The sequence below is a fragment of the Kryptolebias marmoratus genome, linkage group LG5 (assembly GCF_001649575.2).
Source record: "Kryptolebias marmoratus isolate JLee-2015 linkage group LG5, ASM164957v2, whole genome shotgun sequence".
NCBI classification, from domain to species: Eukaryota; Metazoa; Chordata; class Actinopteri; order Cyprinodontiformes; family Rivulidae; genus Kryptolebias; species Kryptolebias marmoratus.
The window spans coordinates 10612032-10631404 of record NC_051434.1 but is presented as its reverse complement, the minus strand read 5'-3'; the positions used below and the strand labels follow the sequence as shown (position 1 = coordinate 10631404).

At 41.1% G+C, this 19373-nt stretch overlaps 1 protein-coding gene across 4 annotated transcripts in view; it reads right to left on the bottom strand.

Moving 5' to 3' along the window:
* The window catches only part of spire1a (spire-type actin nucleation factor 1a), a 24271-nt gene extending 4898 nt beyond the window's left edge, over positions 1–19373 (bottom strand). For 3 of the 4 annotated variants that reach the window (XM_017425367.3, XM_037975680.1, XM_037975681.1), the window contains exons 1-12: positions 18851–19372; positions 15754–15785; positions 8045–8314; positions 5197–5322; positions 3163–3237; positions 2867–3031; positions 2650–2736; positions 2191–2326; positions 767–814; positions 454–599; positions 236–308; positions 7–134 (exon numbers count right to left, since the gene is read on the bottom strand). In XM_017425367.3, coding sequence (XP_017280856.1) covers positions 7–134; positions 236–308; positions 454–599; positions 767–814; positions 2191–2326; positions 2650–2736; positions 2867–3031; positions 3163–3237; positions 5197–5322; positions 8045–8314; positions 15754–15785; positions 18851–19199 — 1635 coding nt within the window. In that variant the 5' untranslated portion in view covers positions 19200–19372. Of the gene's footprint in view, positions 1–6; positions 135–235; positions 309–453; positions 600–766; positions 815–2190; positions 2327–2649; positions 2737–2866; positions 3032–3162; positions 3238–5196; positions 5323–8044; positions 8315–15753; positions 15786–18850 lie in introns of all 4 variants that reach the window. The other variant, XM_017425351.3, reaches the window with a different exon arrangement.

The following is a 19373-nucleotide window of genomic DNA, read 5'->3' as shown; positions in this document are numbered from 1 at the left end:
ACTTACCAAAGACTTGGTGTTTTGTCGAGACAGGCGACCGCTGGTGGGAGCCGCTCTCTCGGAGTGCCGCCTCTGCAGAGGCTGATGCTTCTCAAGCTGGAGGGTGGCAGAGAGGGGCAGAAGCTTCTGAGGACCTGGAGATACGAGGCAGGAAAGACAACGAGGGTAACTGGTGAATAGAAACTTTATTTTATGTGGGGAAAAAATAAAATGATTATTACATGTTAGTTCATACCTTTCTTCACCACAGCAGACTTGTTGTCCTTTAAAAACGTGGACTTACTGGAGCTGCTGGGTACAGGCTCCTCCTGTCAACCAGGATAAACAACTTATTAGGCAACACGACACAAGTAACTCAACCCAACTTTAAATATCAAACAGCCAAAAACAAATATTAACAAGTTGTTTGTGTTTGAACTTCCAGAGCAGCTATGAAGGATTCGGGCGACCTACGTCGGATTCGGAGCTGTCCAGCTCGGCCAGCGTGGGCGCTTTGAGCAGCCTCTTCCTCTGGCTCAGTGGCTGTGCTCTCTGAGGGGTTCCCCCAGCGCTCAGAGACTGGGTGCTGCCAACAAACTTCCTCGGTGCATCGGGAGAGTCTGTGGGTCAAAAATGGATCGCTCAGCTGAGGGGCGAGGACATCACAGCTGACATATTGTAGCAAAACAAACTCCAAACACATGTTTATGTTACAGATTTGCGTCACGACCATGTTGACTAAATGAAGCAATCGGTTCTGATGAGACACTGACTGATTTTTACTTACCTGAACCGCGGAACAAGTCCTGAGGGGTGCTGATGCTCTTCCCTGCACCTGCAGACAAATTAAGTGAATGTAACCTTCAGCTGGAGCAGGCAGAGAAATACATTAACTCCTAACGGTAGACTAGAGACCCACGGGGAGGACGTAACAGCAACAAGCATCTGTAGGACCAGTCGTGGTGCTCTACATTCAAACATAAAGAAGCTGTGTGCAGCTGGAAGCACAGAGGGAAAGGTGTTTGTGAAGGAGAGTGCCACAGGAGCAGAGAAACACAAGGAGTGCAGCCGCAGCGCAGCATATTCTCATCATCATTATCTCCCAAAGGTTAATGTCGCATTCAAACAATCAGCCATTCAGCTGCATGTGAAGGAGATTACTGACAGCGACATTATGTAATTCTCACACTCAGAGAGCAGATTAGACTGAGCGGCGATTTGTAATCTCATATTAGTTTTAGTCAGCGGTTAAAAACTACTTTAACCGGTGAAAACTACGAGAAAATCAACGTCAAAACATCACATCCTGAGATTAGGTTGCGCTGCGTTGACCCACGTCTTCCTCGGGTCTTTAAAAGTGTTTCCATCACAACAACCTCCATGTGACAGCAGTGTGTGTTACAAACAACCGTACGAGACAGTAAATAAACCAAGATGTTCGAATCAGGGGGAAAGCAGGAGCTAAGTCTCTACGTAGCCTGGAATGACACACAGGTTCCAACGAGATTTACCTGATGAGTCAAAACTGTGAGACATGCTAAGAGGTCGCATGACTGACAGAAATGCCCAAGTTAGGAAGGAAAAAAAAAGACGAGAAGGAAGAAAATGTTAAAATGAATGACAAAAATAAATTGTTTGCAAAATAAACCAGAACAGCTGGGTTCTAAAATCGAGATCAGCTTCCCTGAAACTGTTTCAGAGAACTGTGCAATAAAAATAAAACAAACAGTAGAAATAAATTAGGCTTTTATTAAACTTGCATGCAGCTGACGAGTTATCACAGCACGCAAAACTGATTTTCTACCTCATCTCAAACGCTAATACTTGCTGATCAGGCCTGTCGAGTTCTTTTTAAACAGCACATTTATCAATCTAAGCTACTTTAACACCAGCAGGATCTGAACTGACCTGAAACAAAACCCCTGCAGTCAAAACGATTCTTGTTTAAACACCGTATCGCTTATGAATAAGCAAACAAATAAAACCTGTTAAGAGTAATAATGATGAATGTGGTTAGGGAGGGTTATTGGTTTTTGCCCAGAGTGGATGGGTTAGGCTCATAAAGAGCAGCGACGCTGTGGGTTAGCAGCTGTTTTCACTCAGAGAGAAGATATCTGATTATACGGGGAGACTTGCTCAGATATCTAGAGCTTGTTTATGCTTTTTTTTTGGTCAGAAGGTAAAGCTAATTTCCAGGATCATGAGTCTCACCCAGGCGGTTCCTGCGGTTCTTGTTCACGTCGGGTGAGACTGGCCGAAGCTTCCTCTCGGCCTTGATGTCCTCCAGCAGCCGCTCGTGGAGGCTTCGAGGACGTGGAGGGTGGGGTTTCAGTTTACGGGCTGACACCTGTCGCGGCAACAGTGGAAATGAGCTTTCCTCAAGTCATTCAACTATTCAACCACAGCAACATTAAATATAGACATAAACGTCTCATTATGTTCCTTGTTATTCACAGCCAGTCATCTCACCTTCACGGTTCATGCCAAAATGCTTGTAAAACAACCACATACTGATGTCACTGGCTGTTCTCACAGCTGTAAGTTTAAAAGCTCTCATTTTTTATAACGTTCCCAAGGGGATATGCTATTTTAATGGAATTAAATGCCGGCTGTGTTTAAGATAAAAAGGCAACAATAAGCACCAGAGATGTGTGGCGCCGTGTCACTTACAGGGTTTAGGGGAGGTCGTGATCTGATAAATTCAAGAATGATCTCATGTGCACTCTTCTTTAATCGTGGAGGGATGTCTCCATTCACCTGGAATGGCATTAATAACTTCAATTAAACAAAAAAAGACCATTTCCAGACACTTGAAATTTGACTGCGACAACAAGAAACAGAGGGATTATTATTTGACAAAGTAATAAAATCCCCCTTTGACCCTCACCATGACTTTTCGCAGCTTGTAACGTTTGGAACGGATGTCATCCATCAGCATCTCATACGGCGTGAGCTGATATTCTATGGGCAGCGGGTTGTACTGACGCTCCTGTACTTTCTTTAACTTCACACCGTTTCGAAGATCTCGCATCACCTGCACCCAGAAGCGTGCCTACAGGGGAACATATCCGAGAAATAATTAATGTCATGTTGCAAAACACACAGAAGTTATGTCGCATCAAAGACAGGGTCATGAGTTAAATGTAGCAGCATCGAGGCATAGAAAGTGGATATTATTCTCACCCAATCTGCATTTTCCAGCTCATTGAGGTCTTTACCGGGTTCCTCTTGCGTCTCACCTTCCATCCTCCGAAGGTTCTAATCATCAAAAAGGAAAGAGAACCATGAAGCACGAAGCAAAAGTTTACCTGTCGTGACATTTAATATGTACACAAAGGCACCAGCTAAAACAGAACTGGGCTCATGGGTAAACTTCCCATGTTTGAATGTCTGGCTGATTATTCAATCCCTGAATGCAGTGATTTTTGATAACCATCTCATCCTGTGTCCACAATGTACTAAAGGAAATAAAATTATCCATTTGTCTTCAGTGACTGCGTTCGTCTCCTAAATCTGTGCTGTGCTGTGCAGACTCCTGCTGCTGTTGACATATTTTAAATGAAAAACTCTTTTAGGGTCTAAATAAGCAGCACATACTTTACCATTTATTTATAGTTTTCTTGTCTCAAGGTCAGTTTAAGATGATCAAAATGTAAATAAAATATATATTACCGGTTACTGTTGCAGGTATGATTAAATAAAGTCGACTAAGGATTTTCTGAAGGCAGCTGCTTTTCCTTGAACATTTATTTCAACATGTATTCACTTACACTCCTGTTTTCACAGCTGAAACTCATTCTTTTTCCAGTCAAAACATCTACTTTTGCTGATCAATCTTTTTTTCTACCAATATTGACAAATGCTTCTTTCACTTTTCTCATCGGAGGTCCTCTTATACAGGCTTCTGAACAAACTAGTTCAAATAATATTTCACTTTCTTTCTAGACTGACAGAAAAGTCAGGGGAATCCAAGAGAAAATTGGTGCATGCTGATAGAAAAAGATAAGAAAAGGTTAGCTGTAAGGGTAACTAAAAGATAAACCATATTTGAAAGCATGTGTGACACAAGGTACCATGTACAGAAGTAATTATCAAGAGACACTTAATAGCCTGATGGTCTGAATCCAGCCTGTAAGCTCCTTAAATTGCTGTAATAATTTGATTCTATAAACATATATTACATAAGATTATGCATGAATAATCCCTGATGATTGAACTATTGTGTTTATATTGTACAAACTGGGTTATCTTCAGCTTCATTCAATCAGGACAACAGTAAAAACCAAGAATTTCATCAGATATTGGCTTTAAAAGCTGAACAGAGGTATACATATTCCCTTCTGATTTATTATTGACATTCCCTTTAACTGCTTCTTAAAATAACCCCTACAACCATTAATGTCTGTCAGATTTTAAGTCAACAGATTGATGAACAAACAGACAAATTTACACAAACCATTCATGCTAAAACGACACAAAATGCCAATCTGCTATATTTAGACTGAATAAAGCTGCTTATGACTTCATCCACAGTCCATTTGTTTAATGGTGTATTTGTGCTTTTTTTTTTGTTTGTAATTTTTGTTGAAAAGAGAGAATCGGCACGTATTTGAGGGGCAGACCGACTCTTCCTCCAGCATCAATACTCCTCTTACAGACACAGGATGAAGAAATCAGGTCTAACCAGATTTAAGTTGTGCAGACTGCTGTGTCTGAGCTTTCTGCTGGACTGACGAGACACCAACCAATTGTTCTGTACAACATTCGCTTTGTGAACAGAAACCACAACGGTACATTTTCTCCGAGCAAATCGAAAGTCTGTTATCTTCATGAATCTCAGTTCGCTAAATCAGCTCTTTACAGTAAACCCACAGATCAAGACAGTGATAGGAGCTTTGGTACTTCCTTACACTTTTTTTGTTTTTCCTGTTTGGTGATTTTGTCTTTGTTTTTGACCTCTGGCCAGTTTGTGATAACTGAGGATGATTCACGCAAAGTACCTGACTTTGGGAAAGTCCTGTAAACATGAGTGACAGTTACTGAACGTGTGCACAGAAGTCAGTCATTAGTCACCATGAGTAATCATTTTTTATTCTCGTTAGGTTCAAAATGACACCGTGTGCAAGTATGCAGGCAACAGCAGCTCTTCCCACAGATTTCCTCCTCACTGAGTTTGGAATCTGAAAGTTCGCAGACTGAATCGACTCATTTCCTTACCTCTTTAGCACTTTTAATCTTGTCCAGAAAAGTGCGCAGCTCCTTGGTCTCGGCGTAGAGAGCCCGACACACAGCCTGGTAATGGTTGGGAGCATCGGATGGGCTGGGCAGGTGGGAAGAACAGATCTAAAAAAGGATTTTTTTAAAAGAGAAAAAAGGGAAATTTTAATATAAACTGGTGCTCATAAAAGCATATCTCCCTCAAGAGCTGGGTTTTGTAAAAAAAAAATCAAATGCAATCTACAAACCAACCTGTTTTTTTTTAACTAATATGATTACAGTATCAACTGCTGTGCATGATGTAATATTATTCTATAATAAAAGCAAGAAGAGCCATTTTTGAGCCAATAATGCAGCGAGATTAAATAAACTCAATCTGTTTGTTCTTCTTTAATTTTCTGCCAAACTCAAAACTTGTTCTAACAAGACTTCGAGCCTCAATGTGGTCACACGCTCTGCTTTTGCAGATGAGTGAATCTTTAGACTTAATGGAATTTCAGGGTCTAATCCGAAGATTAACTCATTACTTCCAAGAAATGGTAAGCCAGGGGAAAAGGGGGTAAAAAAAAGTTATATTTTATGTTAAAAAGGGTACAAATGTGTGCGTGAAATTCTTTATAAAATTCAAACAAACACTTGTCAAAAATAAATAAATAACATAAACAGCCATGACAGAGTGGGGCAGAGGAAGGACATGAACCAAGAGTGTGTCAGCTTTTTTCTTAGAAGCTATAAATACCACCCATCTAATAACCGCTGAGACGTTTTAGGCCGGTCTGAACTTAAAGTTAGACAGAACAGCGCTCCCTTCCTTTAGGCCATGCCGACAACCGCGTTAAAAACACAAAACTGGAAAACAGAAATGCGGCGTTGTGAACCGGACGGTCCAGTTGGAGCGACGTGGCCTCATTAACATTTCTCAGTCACCATATAAGGCTCTGCCCTGTGAGGTATTCAAGTGATTGTCATGATAATAAAGGCTGCCTACCACAGTGATGAAGTATTTTCAAATTATCTTCAGTGGAACAAAGAGGAGAACCAGACAAATGGCATATTTTCATGTTTGTTTAATAGGTTTGGCCAGACTGACTCAGCAAAGATGGGGGAGAAAAAAAAAAAAACACCTGAAAGTGAAAGTATTCACTGGCTTTTAAAAAGTATTTGTTTTTCCTGTTGTTTAAACTGAAAATAATTATTTGCTGATTTTTTAAAATTTATGTCCCAATTCATAATTGATACAGATAATTAAAAGCTGAAAATATTCTCCTTTTAAAACTCAATGTAACATAAAAAACTTGTTAGCAGGTCACAGTTAGCAGGTTCTAGCTTTAAAAAGGTAGTTTCTTGTCTGAAATTATGGAACAACAATCGAAGCACCAGAATGACAGCTCGTGTCTTCACATCTTCAGTTCGCTCAATTTCACTAAAGCAGTAAGAAAACCCATTCAATACGCTCAGCGCCGAGCAAGTCCCGTCGTTTGTCTACATCACGTCTCGCTGGACGTTCAACAATCTGACCCGACGCTATCAGAGGAAATGAGAGGAAAGGTGGGACGGAGGTTGGCCAGGAGTCGGATCATCTCATCGATCCACGTTACAGCAACATGACGCAGCGTACAGCAAACCTCCAGACAAACCCAGCACTGGTTTTATACGGAGTCCGTTAAATAGAAGGAAAAGGCTCTGAGGATTTCAGCGTGTTTACATGGTTTTAATATCAAGTCTTACTCAGAGGCTACGAGAGGACTTTAAAGTGTGACAGCCTCCAGCAGGGGAATACGTTTGCAACTGAGGTGATAATTATGTGCTGCTGCGCTGCTTTGTGGCCAAACCTGATTTTAAAAAAGTGAAGAAAGAAAAAGAAAAGGTGCCTACATGTTGGCAGTCTAACAGAGGCAGAATATAGAAAAAATAAATCTTAGAGGAAAAAAACAATCTGCATATTAATGTCTATATTAGCTTTTACTTTCTAATTAACTGTGCCGTTTTAATTTGTCACAGCTTCAGAGATGAGCTTACCAAAGATCCGTGACACAAACACATCAAGAAATTATTAGTCATAATAGAGGGAGGAGCAAGAAGATTCCCACCCATCGACACTGGCAAACAAACAACTTGTCATGACTCATAAAAGATGCAGATGTCATCCGAATGTAAGAAATCCAGATTGCTACATGTATGCATTTACTTAATCCACACATGTTTGTTTAACATGAGCACTTGACCAGTTTTATTTACTCAAGTTTTAGCAATCTGCATTGTGGTCACAAAAAAAAAACTTCCACACAAACATGTTTTTTTTGTTTGAATGTCTGTAAGATGTTTTTAAGTGTTACAAGACGTAGCTGGAGCACCTGCATGAAGGCATAAATTTCCCGCTTTCAATCTACAGACAGAGCCAATTAAATTGTCAGAAAGGTGAAGTCAGACATATTTTAAGTAGATCATTAGAGGAACCAATCCCTGAGCTGGGCAGCTAATTTTCATACGCGATGAGAACCTCATGAAATGAGCTATGCTGAGAATTAAAACAATCCAGGCGGAGACGCTTCTGATCTTGTTGCAAATCTGTAAGCCCTGACGTGCTCTGTTAATGCTTTAAATGTTTTATCCAAAGATGTTCAACATCGTAGAACTGTGTTTAAAAGTTAATTTAGAGATACTGAAGGGTCCCTTCAAAATACCAAGAGACTGGACTACAGTTTAAATTTTAAAGATAGACATCAGCTAAGCACGCTCCTATTTCTCACGTTAAGAGTTTTGTCAAGTCTTACATGACAAAACTTCTAAATGAACAACTTTCAGAAATAGCTAAGTTGTTGGAGGTTTGGTAAGTGGTCCGACTCACCTTGAGGATGTCTCGGTAACTCTGGATTTGGCTGACTGTGCTGGCAGACGTAACGGATACGAGATCCTCTTCTCCCTCTTCCTCCTCACACTCGTCCTCTTCCTCCGTGGCCTCGTAGCCCTCGTCGGGACAGGGATCGCTCTCCGTTTCTTCCGTGTTGGTCATCATGTCGATCAGGCGCTCCAGCGGCGGGCTGAGCTCCCGCTCTTCGTTCTCTTTGAGGCCGTAATCCAGAGCTTTGTAGATCATGATGGCCAGGGAGTCAATGACCTGCAGAAATGTTGAAAGAAATCATTTCATTGAATTAAAAATAAACTATGGTTAAAGGGTTTGGTTTAGGAAGAAATAAATTGTTTCTTTAAATTAATATTCCCTTGTTGGTATTTAAATATTTTGTACACATATACATAACCCAGTGAGACTGAAATGACAGTAAAACCATTTTTTAAATTGTCTGAAAACATTATCATCCGCCTTCAACCTTTCAACAGTGGGCGATAATGTTTTTGCCCAGGTCTGTGTTTGTTTATGTGCCTGTCTGTTGCCAAAATATCTCATGAACCACTGAACAAATTTTAATTAAACCCACAAATAGTAACCATAAGATGAACATCTGCAAGTGATTAACAATATGAGTCAACCAAATTCAAGATGGCCGCCACAGCCAACTGACCTTAAAAAAACAAGTCTATCTATAACTCAGTAAGTTTTACAGCTATTGAATTAAAGTTTGGTGTGGTAGTAGCTGAGAGTCGTCTCCAACACGGGACATTTGACCTAAACGATTAAAACTCGACCATTCCTAAATATGTGATCCACGTCTAGAACTCTGGCATGAAAGTGGCAAATGATATGCATCCCTTCAACGAATGCTAAGCCTTTAATTAAAATGTGTTTTTGCTGTTAAATATACCAACATTTTGATCTTTCCGGCTCGTATTTTCCATTCGGCCCTTTGTGCTCTGAGACTGTGAGCCCACCGGCGCACCCTCACAGACCAGTTCCTCTGTCTGACTGCCATCTACAAACAAAAATCATCTGGACCGACAGGAGAGATCACGTGAAACGAGGCCACCATGTTCCTTCGAACAGCGTGATTACTACGCTCACTTCACTGCTGCTTCCTCAGATTAATCGGAGTGGTGTGACCCATCCTGCAGCCTCTTTAAACGTCTCCAACTACCAAAGGAGAGAAACTGGACAGAGTTTCTCCTTTCTCCGCAGCATGTTGGCTCGCTGTGCCATCTCCTTTCCAAAAAAAATAAAACACTCTAAAAGTTCATCTTACTAGACCTCAAACCAACTTTGCAAACATTGGACAGAACAGAAGCAAAAACCTTCCTTTAAAAACCAAAAAAAAAAACTGTATTTTCTTGTTGAATACCAGTTCATATGATGTCATGTTTCTGTTTTCTGTGTGGCCGTTTAATGATGCAACATGGACTTACTGTAAACTTGTGCTGCGTCTTCTCCAACGACATTCTGTTCAAAGCAGGAGGTGTCCTAACAAAGCTTGTAAAAATGGGTATGGCTGGCTGTGTTTGGGTTTGGTTACAGGGACAGCGCAGCGCCTCGGCAGGATTCTGGGAGGGAACTCAACGGCAGAAAAGGGCGTTGACTGAGAACGTTCAAAAGCATTAACTTCATCGAGGTCAAGACATTCACATAATTACTGAAGTGTATAATCAAATGTTTCCCATCGACTGTCTTGGTATGGCTCTCTTGGGAATAAAAAAAGTATTTCAATAACTAAAGAGAACACCGTTTTCTTGGTTTTGTTTCATTTGTTTTTGACATAAGGGTTCAGGGGTTAAATAAGCAGTTTTTCACATCTTATTAAAAAAAAAGTTAACCCTTCAGTTTATCATTTATTTATTTCAAATGATAAAAGAAATCACCTGTCAGCCTATATCAAATATATCTATTGTCAGTTACACTCAGTAATTATTACAATTAATCACCCCTTTAAGGTGCAGACACATTTCTACACCGACTAAACTTAAATGAATTTATGCTTCAGTCCAAAGGATTTACTTATATCTACAGATGTTCGGACAAAGTGGGCTGACTTGGAAATCTGGTGCAACTTTATTTATTAAGTTTTTCTTGTAAACAGATAGTAAATAGCAGTACAGCAAGTCTGACCCAGACACTTTGAGGCTTCATGCTGCCTTAGTAACTGATGCTAAAATGATTATTAGGTTGTTTTTTTGGGGTGATCTTGTTGTGAAATCTAAACTTGTATCATTACTTTACACTGCAGAGTTCAAAGACAGAAATGCAGATATAAGGGAGCGTATTTTCAAGGACCAATTATTGTGAAAATGTTTAATACCTGCAGGAATGTGAGGAAAATAAAATACTAAAACACTAATGCTCTGATCCTGCACTTTCTGACCCTGCTGTTATCATGTATTCACCATCGCCGAGTGCAGCTGATAATCCTGTTCCAAGGCTAAAACAAATATCCTACTCCTTACTGCCTTATTATGTAACACTATAATCCATCTGTAGGACATCATGCAGCGCAGTGGGAAGTGAAATGAGGAAATGCTGGAGTAACAAACAGTGAAGGGAATTTCATCCATCATTAACGGCCGAATGGCACAAAACTGTCTAAAACCAACCTTGATTTCCATATTCCTCGACTTCTAATCTTTTAAAGTGATTTTGCTCAGTAGTTCTCCAGACTTTCAGGTCTTTCAGAGTTTTTTTTTTATTTAAGCCTTGGACTAAACTACAGGCTGGTAAGTCCAGAGCAGATTTAGTTACTGTTTAAGTCCAAGTTCCAAGCCAACACAAAAGTGTGTTGTGATGATTAAACCTCTGATTGGTTCATCAGAACCAACGGGCGAGTAAATCATTAAAGCACATAAATAATCTGGTTTGTTATTAGTTGTTAAAACACTCTGAACCATACATAATGACAAGTTAAACGGTTAAAAACAACAACAACTGTAGCCGAGGTAACTTGATCGACGTGTTATTATTTTAATGGTGTCGTGTTTGTTAATTTCCAGCTATGAAGTAATCCACTCAAAGGAATGTGGAAGAGGCCTCTTCCCAAACACCAGCCCGACTGAAAGATGGAGCAGGAAAACGATAAACACAGCTGAGTTTTCTCAATTACCTTCTCTGAAGACCTGTGACTCAGAGGAATGAGGCAAGAAAGTAAAGCAGAGGAGCGGCAGGATGGAGAAGGAGAAGGAGGGGGGACGAGTATGTGGATAATTGGTTCAGGAAAAAAAAAAAAAACCTGCTGGGCTTCAAAAGCTGAAATCTTTGATAATAAACCACAAACTGAAACGATGAAACATGCAGAAGAGGTGGATGCCCTCCGATGCCGATGAAACACAAATATGTTCTGTCGGTGAGGTCTTAGCCAACTACAGATGGCTCAGGACGTCGCCTACATTGTCAAGCGCTTCTGAGGAAATGCAGCAAAATGAGTCATAGTTTATCGCCAAGAATGGATTCGGCTTCGTTAGAGTTTACTAAAGCCACAAAGTTCTGGAAAAAGTGTGAGCAGCTCAGAAACCTCCCCCAGTCCATCCGGAACGGGATGCGGGATGCTCCATCCGTCAGACGGCGCTCCGCTTGATGCAGTAGGACACCACTGTCCCAGAAACAAGCAGCGGAGTCAGGCAGAAGTTCCTCACGTTCGCTCATTCCGACAACAACTTCCTGCTCACAAAAACACTTTGTTTCTTGAGGGAACAAATCTGTCCTTTGGGGCTACACAATACCAACCTTTGAGTCACAGAGCTGGTTTACAAACATGTAAAAATAAGGTGGCTAAAGTGATTTTGTCTTTTTTTTTAGGCAAAAATGAGCTGTTATCAGACTTCTTGTAATTTTCCATTATTTATCATTGTGCTGGCTGTGTTTAACCTCACAGATTCAGCACCGGGTTCAGTCCTCAGCTGTGTCATGTTATATTGGTTTTCACCTTATAAATAAAGATTATGGATGCACACACTGATATTTCTACCACACTGTTGGTGTCTAGCATGACGTGTTCCACATTCCTGCTCTCCTTTTTATTTCAAAGTGACTCTTTGACATCTCAAGAAAGGCCTACTTGTTCCATCTTTCCCTTTCACCGTGCACAGTGAAGCAGAAGCATTTGAAACCCCCTTTTTTCACACTACTGCTTTAATTATAAAAAAATTAATCATATTTATTTGAATGCAGAAATATCATTTCTAGAATAAGGCTAATATCGGCCTCAGCCGTTGAAACCCGAGGCGTCACTGCGGCCATTCAAGTTCATAAAGCTGCCAGATGAGCAGCCTTTGAGCGTTTGCTGCAGTAGTAGAGCAAAGCCATCACAGCACAGACAGTTACGTAACCACAGCTCGGAGGGCTTCCTCTGCAGGAAGGATGCTCGGCCTCCTCGGCTCTGCAGCATCACTTATGACAGCTCTTATTGGGACAGAACGCAATGCTGCTCTCTCATATGTGCTGGTCAAAAACTGTTAAGCTTGCAGAGATTTATGACGTCAAAAGGAAAAAGTGCTGAGGCCTGAGAACACGTCTCTCAGCATCAGTTCGTTCTGACTTTAACAATGTTTTTTATTCATCGGTGGGATGCTGACAGCATCAGAGCCGATACTTTACACAACAGTGGGCTATAATAAATCATCTCTAACAGACGAATCGCATCCTTGTCACTTAAGATTACAAACACTTACAACAAATATAGTTGCTTGTTTGCAACACTACATGACTCTTGCACACAGCAACTAATATGTGCACAAAGAACATCCTCCGAGCTGCTGCTTTAAAGTACCTGTAGCTAAATATATAAAATTTAAAGTTCCGAGCTGCAATCGCAAATCATCTCTCAGGCTTGACTGAACCAGATAAGAGTCAGAAATCGATTTCTTCTGTGTTAAACAGACTTAAATAGTTCCACCAGCTCAATAATTGGACTCCCATGACTGTGATGTTTGTGGATGTCCACTTATAGGGAGAAATATAGCCTCAGGTGCTGTAATGTGAGCTGAACGGTTGATTTAAAGTTGAGTCAGTGTCACAGAAATCAATCAATTGGTTTGGTTAAAAGCAGGGTGTAACATAATGAAGGTACTGGTTCATGTCAGGCACTCAGGGATGAAAAACAGAGGCAGACAGCGAACTGAGAGTTTTAATGTTGCTGCAAACAGGTGCAAACGTACTGAAATAATAATAAAAAAATAACATCAAATCTCTCATTGTTGTGACCGATAAAACAACATGGAAAATCGGTTTCTTCTTCTCAGCTGTTTAGTGTGACATCAGAGCGAACAAGAGTGAGTCTTTGTGGTGACAGAGGTCACAGCTGGCAGGGAGAGGCGTTCAAAAGCCCCGCATGCAGACACATGCAGCCCCTGTTCAACCAGCTGCACCGCTGCTCACTCAGACTGTCCAAACAGTCAAGTATGATGTATTTATTGTGATTTTAAAACAAAATGATGCTCTTATTCTAAAGGGTTTACCTTAAACATGACAGAGGAAAACTAATAGTCTTGGCATCAAAACAAACCTTAGGGTCTTCAGTCAATATGGCTAACAGAAGTGCCTAATAGGATACCGAAACTAATCTCACCTTAATCTTCAACTGCAGACAAACTAGGTTAAGCTTGGAAGGTGCAGGCTGGAGGAGAAGGTGCACAGTAAAGCAGGCACTTCACCAGTTTTCCTAATAAACCTGCCAAGAAAGAAATCTTATGCCTAGATTTAGCATCAGTAAAAAAAAAGGGTCAACTCTGCACAAGCCAAGTAGCTCCAAGGACTGGTGAAAGTAGGAGAGACGGATACCAGCTGAGTCACTTTCACCAGAGGCTGAGACCCGACAGAAAAAACAAACAAGGCCAAAAAATGAAAGACACAGAACGTCCAACAGTGAGAGCGTAGCTTCTTGTTGTGTGTGGGGCTGTGTGTTCCCTTTTCCAAACAATCTGGATGCAGTTAGTGTCAATTTAAAAGCACAAAGTGAGAGTTTTAGTTTCAAGTATTCCTGACAGCCTGCTAGAGAAGTCAATCACATTAGGCAGGAAAAAACTAACCAATCAAGGGAACTAAAGGCAGAGAGCCTGCATCTCTGGGAAGTTCAAAAAACAGAGGATAAGCACTAACAGTCTAACAGGGTGCTACTATCAGTGATAAATAACAACAATAATGCAGACATGAGACAAACAAAATGTCAAAGCACTGATCCCTACAGTGATGGTATTAAGTAGTCTTGTAAAGCTAGCATGTGATGGTGTGGCTTTTCTAGTTCTTTTGGAAGGAATGATCACAGCAGAATTAACAACATCAAACTTAATTTTTTAATTAGAACTGTCTTCTACAACAGGACAAGAGACAGGGTTTAAATTAGTGAAGCTAAAAATGTTTTTTAAAAAAAAGGCTCTGTCAGCTGCTTTCAAGTGCACAAGGCTGTAATAAACAAGAAATCAGGAACAAACTACTGAAAACTAATAGAAATAAGTCACGTTGACAAAACAAGTGGAAAATGAGGAGAGGTCTCCAGGAATCTTTTAAATTGGTTACGGTTATTCTTGACTTTAATCACAAGCAATGCTATACTAAAAACTAAAAAAAAAAAATACAAGATTGAAGATGTTTTGCTGGTTTCCATCATAATGGTCACCACCAGATGAGCTTCATATATTTGAGTTATCAGTCAGATCCATTCCTCGTGTCACTTTGATAAACTGACAGAAAACCTCATATTTTCCTACAGACAGGTATGGGACCTCAAGTTTCAACCACAAGATTTACCTTTGTTGGGCGACTTGATGGGTTCAAATGGCCTTTGTGCAAGATGTTTTTTCCGAGAAAGGACTAGTAAAACAAACACACCCTGTTTGTGGAACATAGCATAAGCCAAACCGTGCATGCACGATGCAACCCTGCTTAAACCAGCTGAGATACCGGCTTAAGTCAGAGTCAAGGAATGGAAATAAGACAACACTTGTGTTTAGCACTTGGCCTCAGTATTTCAGCACCACAGAGATGGGTAAAGACAGTAAAGCCGTGAGATTTCATCCATGTTGACTGTCAGCTGAGGTAGAAGGAATTTTATCATCAAGATACTCGAGCAAAAACACACATACTGTGCATGCCAGGGATCACATGAGCTACCAGACAAACAGGAAGCACAGTGTGGAAGCTGACAGAGCATTGTGTGTAATTAGTCTATGTACACATAATGAACCTCTAGGAGACGTCGCCTTCAAACATTACACGGCGTACCTGTCTTGGTCAAACAGACAAAAGCCTTGTCTCTCTTTCACATGGGTTTGGAGATGATGAAAAAAAAAAAAAAAAACATTCTTTACAAGAAGAAAAGCCAATGGGTTCTATTTAAAGCACCTCATTTGCATTGAAGAGTCTCAGGCACAATAGTTTAACTCCCACTCAGTTATGTTTGGCACGCGTAAAGTTAGTCCCAGTTTCAAGAAAAAAAGAAGGAAAAAAAACACTTAAAAAGGATGCCGTGCATTTTGTTCCATTTAAATAAAAAGTTGGTATTTTGTAAGCACAAGGTGTACGAATTTAGAAAGCAAAAAAGAAATCTGATTTGATCTGTGAGCAAACCAAACTTTGCTTGACTTCACCAAGCAACCAAATGTGTGTAAAAGGAGCTGAAGTTAAACTAATCAACAGGAGTCTGCAAGTTGCACCAACTCAAGTGATTGGAGAGGCCGATTTGAACTCACCTCTAATGACGTGCAGGCTGATTTGTAATTATCTGTAATGAAAAAGCAAACAAACAAACAAGAGTTACTCACAGTCAAACAATGAGGATGATCGTTTTGCAGTGCATGCAGCTGCCGGTAACGATCAGCAAAGGCAGACACACCCTTTTAATCATTTATCTGAAAGTATTGAACGATTGTGCAGGATCCCGTTCAGCAATAACATGCAAATCACAGGGCATAAAATATTTAACAAATGCGTGCAGAACAGAAATAGAAACTAGACAGAAAAGCGTGAATATTCAGCTGTGATACATTACTGCAGCGAGTGGATAAATGATAAAGTTTTCTCCGCAGACTTGGTGGGGCGTCTTCAAACAGCCTAAAGGAAACAGGCCTCAAAACATGCCAGTGGAGGTTTATAGTAATTTTATGGTCCGCCACAATAAAACTTCACTTCCTTGGTAAAAGAAAATGCTAAGATAGCTACTGATATTTTTATCTATTCTGATAATAAACCACATCGTGTAAATGTGGCTTCTTTGGATAAAAGTTTGCATTTAAGTCAAAAGTTACAAAAAGAACTACAGTAATTTTTCCAATTAGGATTAAATCTTTTAGTAATAAACTTTTTTTTTTAATTTTCCTAGCACGTGCACAGCTCGTCACCAGAGATAGTGACGTGAACAAGGTATGACCTGTGAGGTCACAGATTAAAGTACAATCAGAGAGACAGAGCAGCAGACTTTAACACCAATCCAAGGTGTAAAACTAAACAATGTGTGTAAATGACACACTTTATTTAGCCAGATCACATTATCAGCTGCTAATTTAATCACATAATTTACAAATAAAACTGACTACCAGTGCAGGCCAGTCTAAATAACCACTAACATTCATCAACCTAAACTAATTTTGAAAATCTAGCTCCTTTGTTTTGGCCCAGACAAGAGGCAGCCAAGGAAGCAGCTCGCCTGGTTCTCGTCTCTCCCACAGCGAGAAATCTTAGTGGGCATGTTTTCAGCACTGTGTAGTAACGCTCCACATTGACCATGTTTACATCCACACAACAATAATCTGTAAACCTGCAATGTGTGCTGCGAGATGCAGTGAAAACTCGGGTAACGTCAAACAGGGAAACTAGGATGCAGACATTGTTTTGTTTTGTACAACGCAGCTAAGATTGTCATGCTCCACGTAATCTGAAAACGGAAGCAAATGTCAATTTATCCGTCTGAAGATGGAGCATCTTGGATCCATTCAACCAAAATTAGGAACGAGCTCACGCGTCACCAAAATAAAACACTTCCTTGTTGTTTCGCAGTGACTGCCTGGTAGCTGATCACAGCAGCGGCCTGCAGCTCGGCGGGACGTCTGAATGCAGAATGATTTCAGCAGAGACGGTCAAAGCCCGGGATTGGTCTTTCTGAGAGTTTGCCAAATCACGCCCTGACTCATGTGTAGGCCATATGAAGGTTGCATAAGCATTGATTTTCTGAAGATTTAGAGCCCTCTTATACCAGTCGCTGTGCTGCAGGAGGCTTAATAAGTCTCACATCTCTCTCATCACTGGGTCTGATAAGAATCAGGACGGGGACCCGAGCTGTCCCAAAATACCTCAGCCACTAGCCAAAAGGCTCTCCCCATAATCTCCATATTTATTTGCATTCAGATTCCTAAAGTCTGTGCGTCCAATCGTCACCTCCGTTCTATTTTTAGTGGTGTAAAGACAAAGCTCAGCAGCACTCCCCCCCCCACCCAAATCTGTTTATTCTGCGAGAGTGACGCAGAGTAGATGTCTCTGAGTACACTTAAATGATACAGGATGAAAATGAGCTGGACTGAGGCTTGAAGGAGGCAGAGGAGGAGAAGATGATGAGGCTCAAATGTTCCAGGGGAGAGATGACACACAACCTCAGCACCTAAATCTGCACCGACAGACACACCTCCTCCTTCCACACCCATCTCCCACATATTCAAGGAATGCAGGTCACATGCCAAAAGGCTCTGACACCCTGTGAACACCTGTTAACACACCTGAGCTGCTCCTCACACAGCTTTTTAATACTGTACATGAAAAAAAAACTCTCTTTCAAATTAAACAGAGCCCAAAACGTTTTTATCAATATTCAACCTGTAATGTTTATGTTTAAACACATTTTTTTAAATTTCTCTACTAGTTTATTACCAGCCACATTGTGAGTTTAAATTATTGCTTAATTATAAGAGGGTGGAACAAAACCTGTTATGGAAGATGAAAGTCTTTTAAGTGCCAATCTTTCAGAACCAGTTGTCAGGTTATTTGCATCGAAACTAATGGTTTACGAGTTCATAAGAGGACAGAAAACTCTATCATCTTTGCCATTCTTGCTTTGTTTGAGTCTAAACCAAAAGGATTTTAACTTACCTACTTTATAGACAACTTGGAGGGGGAGGGGGTAAAAATGTGTTGAAATTTTGGTTTTTCTGCATTAATTTATAAGTCAAACATCTTCCACTCTATACAGATTCTTGAAGTTCTGCTTTAAATCTGCATGGGATTAAAGCATGTGCCTTGTTGTGCTTGTCACAGGTAAAGATGCACCTTTTTCCACCTCCAATCTGTGCATTCACTTCTGTTTGCAACATAATGGGCCTGTTAGTTAGATATGTGACTGATCTTTCCTGGGCTTGGTGGGGGCTGGTTTGCTGTGGTCTAACCTGAAGTTTGAACCGATCAGGTGGTTCTGTGTTTACAGAAGCTAAGTGACCGCTTCAAGCTTCCACTAAGCTGTAATGCGAACCCAGTTTATTTTGTAAACATCAGGTTCTGCTGGAGGAACAAACCCCCTGACTGACAATTCATAAAAAACAGCTTTCGCGGTCTTGGATTGTCCACGCAGTTATATAAACATGTTTTATTACCAGTCGCATCCCTTTGCGCCTGTCAACAAATTCACCACATGGCTGGAAGCAGGCGGCCACAACAACATGGCCTCTTCTCGGAGAGATACTCCACTCGTTCGGCCTGAGAGGAAAACTACCAGGCACCCAGCTGAGATTCATTTTTTCTGTAGTTCAGCTGCCATACGAATCCAGACTAAGCAGCTGCCCGTCCGGTCTGGGTGGGTTCAGTTACCTGTGCTGTCTTCAAAGTGAAGCCTCACGGTCCCGTCTCTGCCGATCATCACGTTCCCGGGTCCCTCGATCCTCCTCGGATAGTCCGCCGCCGAGGCGCCCGCAGACTTGGCGGAGCCTCTCCTCCGATACTTCTGCGCTAAAGTCCGACAACATTGGTAGCACACAGCCCACGCCTGCTCCTCGTTTATCGGCTGGCTGTACAGAGTCAGAATTTCATCCAGGCAAACGTCCTCGCCGTCGTCGCCGCCGTCCTCGTTGACGTCTACGGCGTTCAGATCCGCGGAGAAATTCCGAATAATGGTCGGTGAAGTCAGCATCCCGTCGTCGTTCCCTGGTCGCTTAGCCATTTTATTTTTTTTTTTCTTTCAAACCATATTATTCTCCACACACAAAAAGGGAAGATTCAAATAATAAAGCCCGATAATGACTCGGAGTTACTGAGCTACATAGCTGGGCTCCCGGGTCTGTACCGTCATTCAATGTAGCGCTGTTTGTTTGACTGAGGACCAACGGTTCACAGG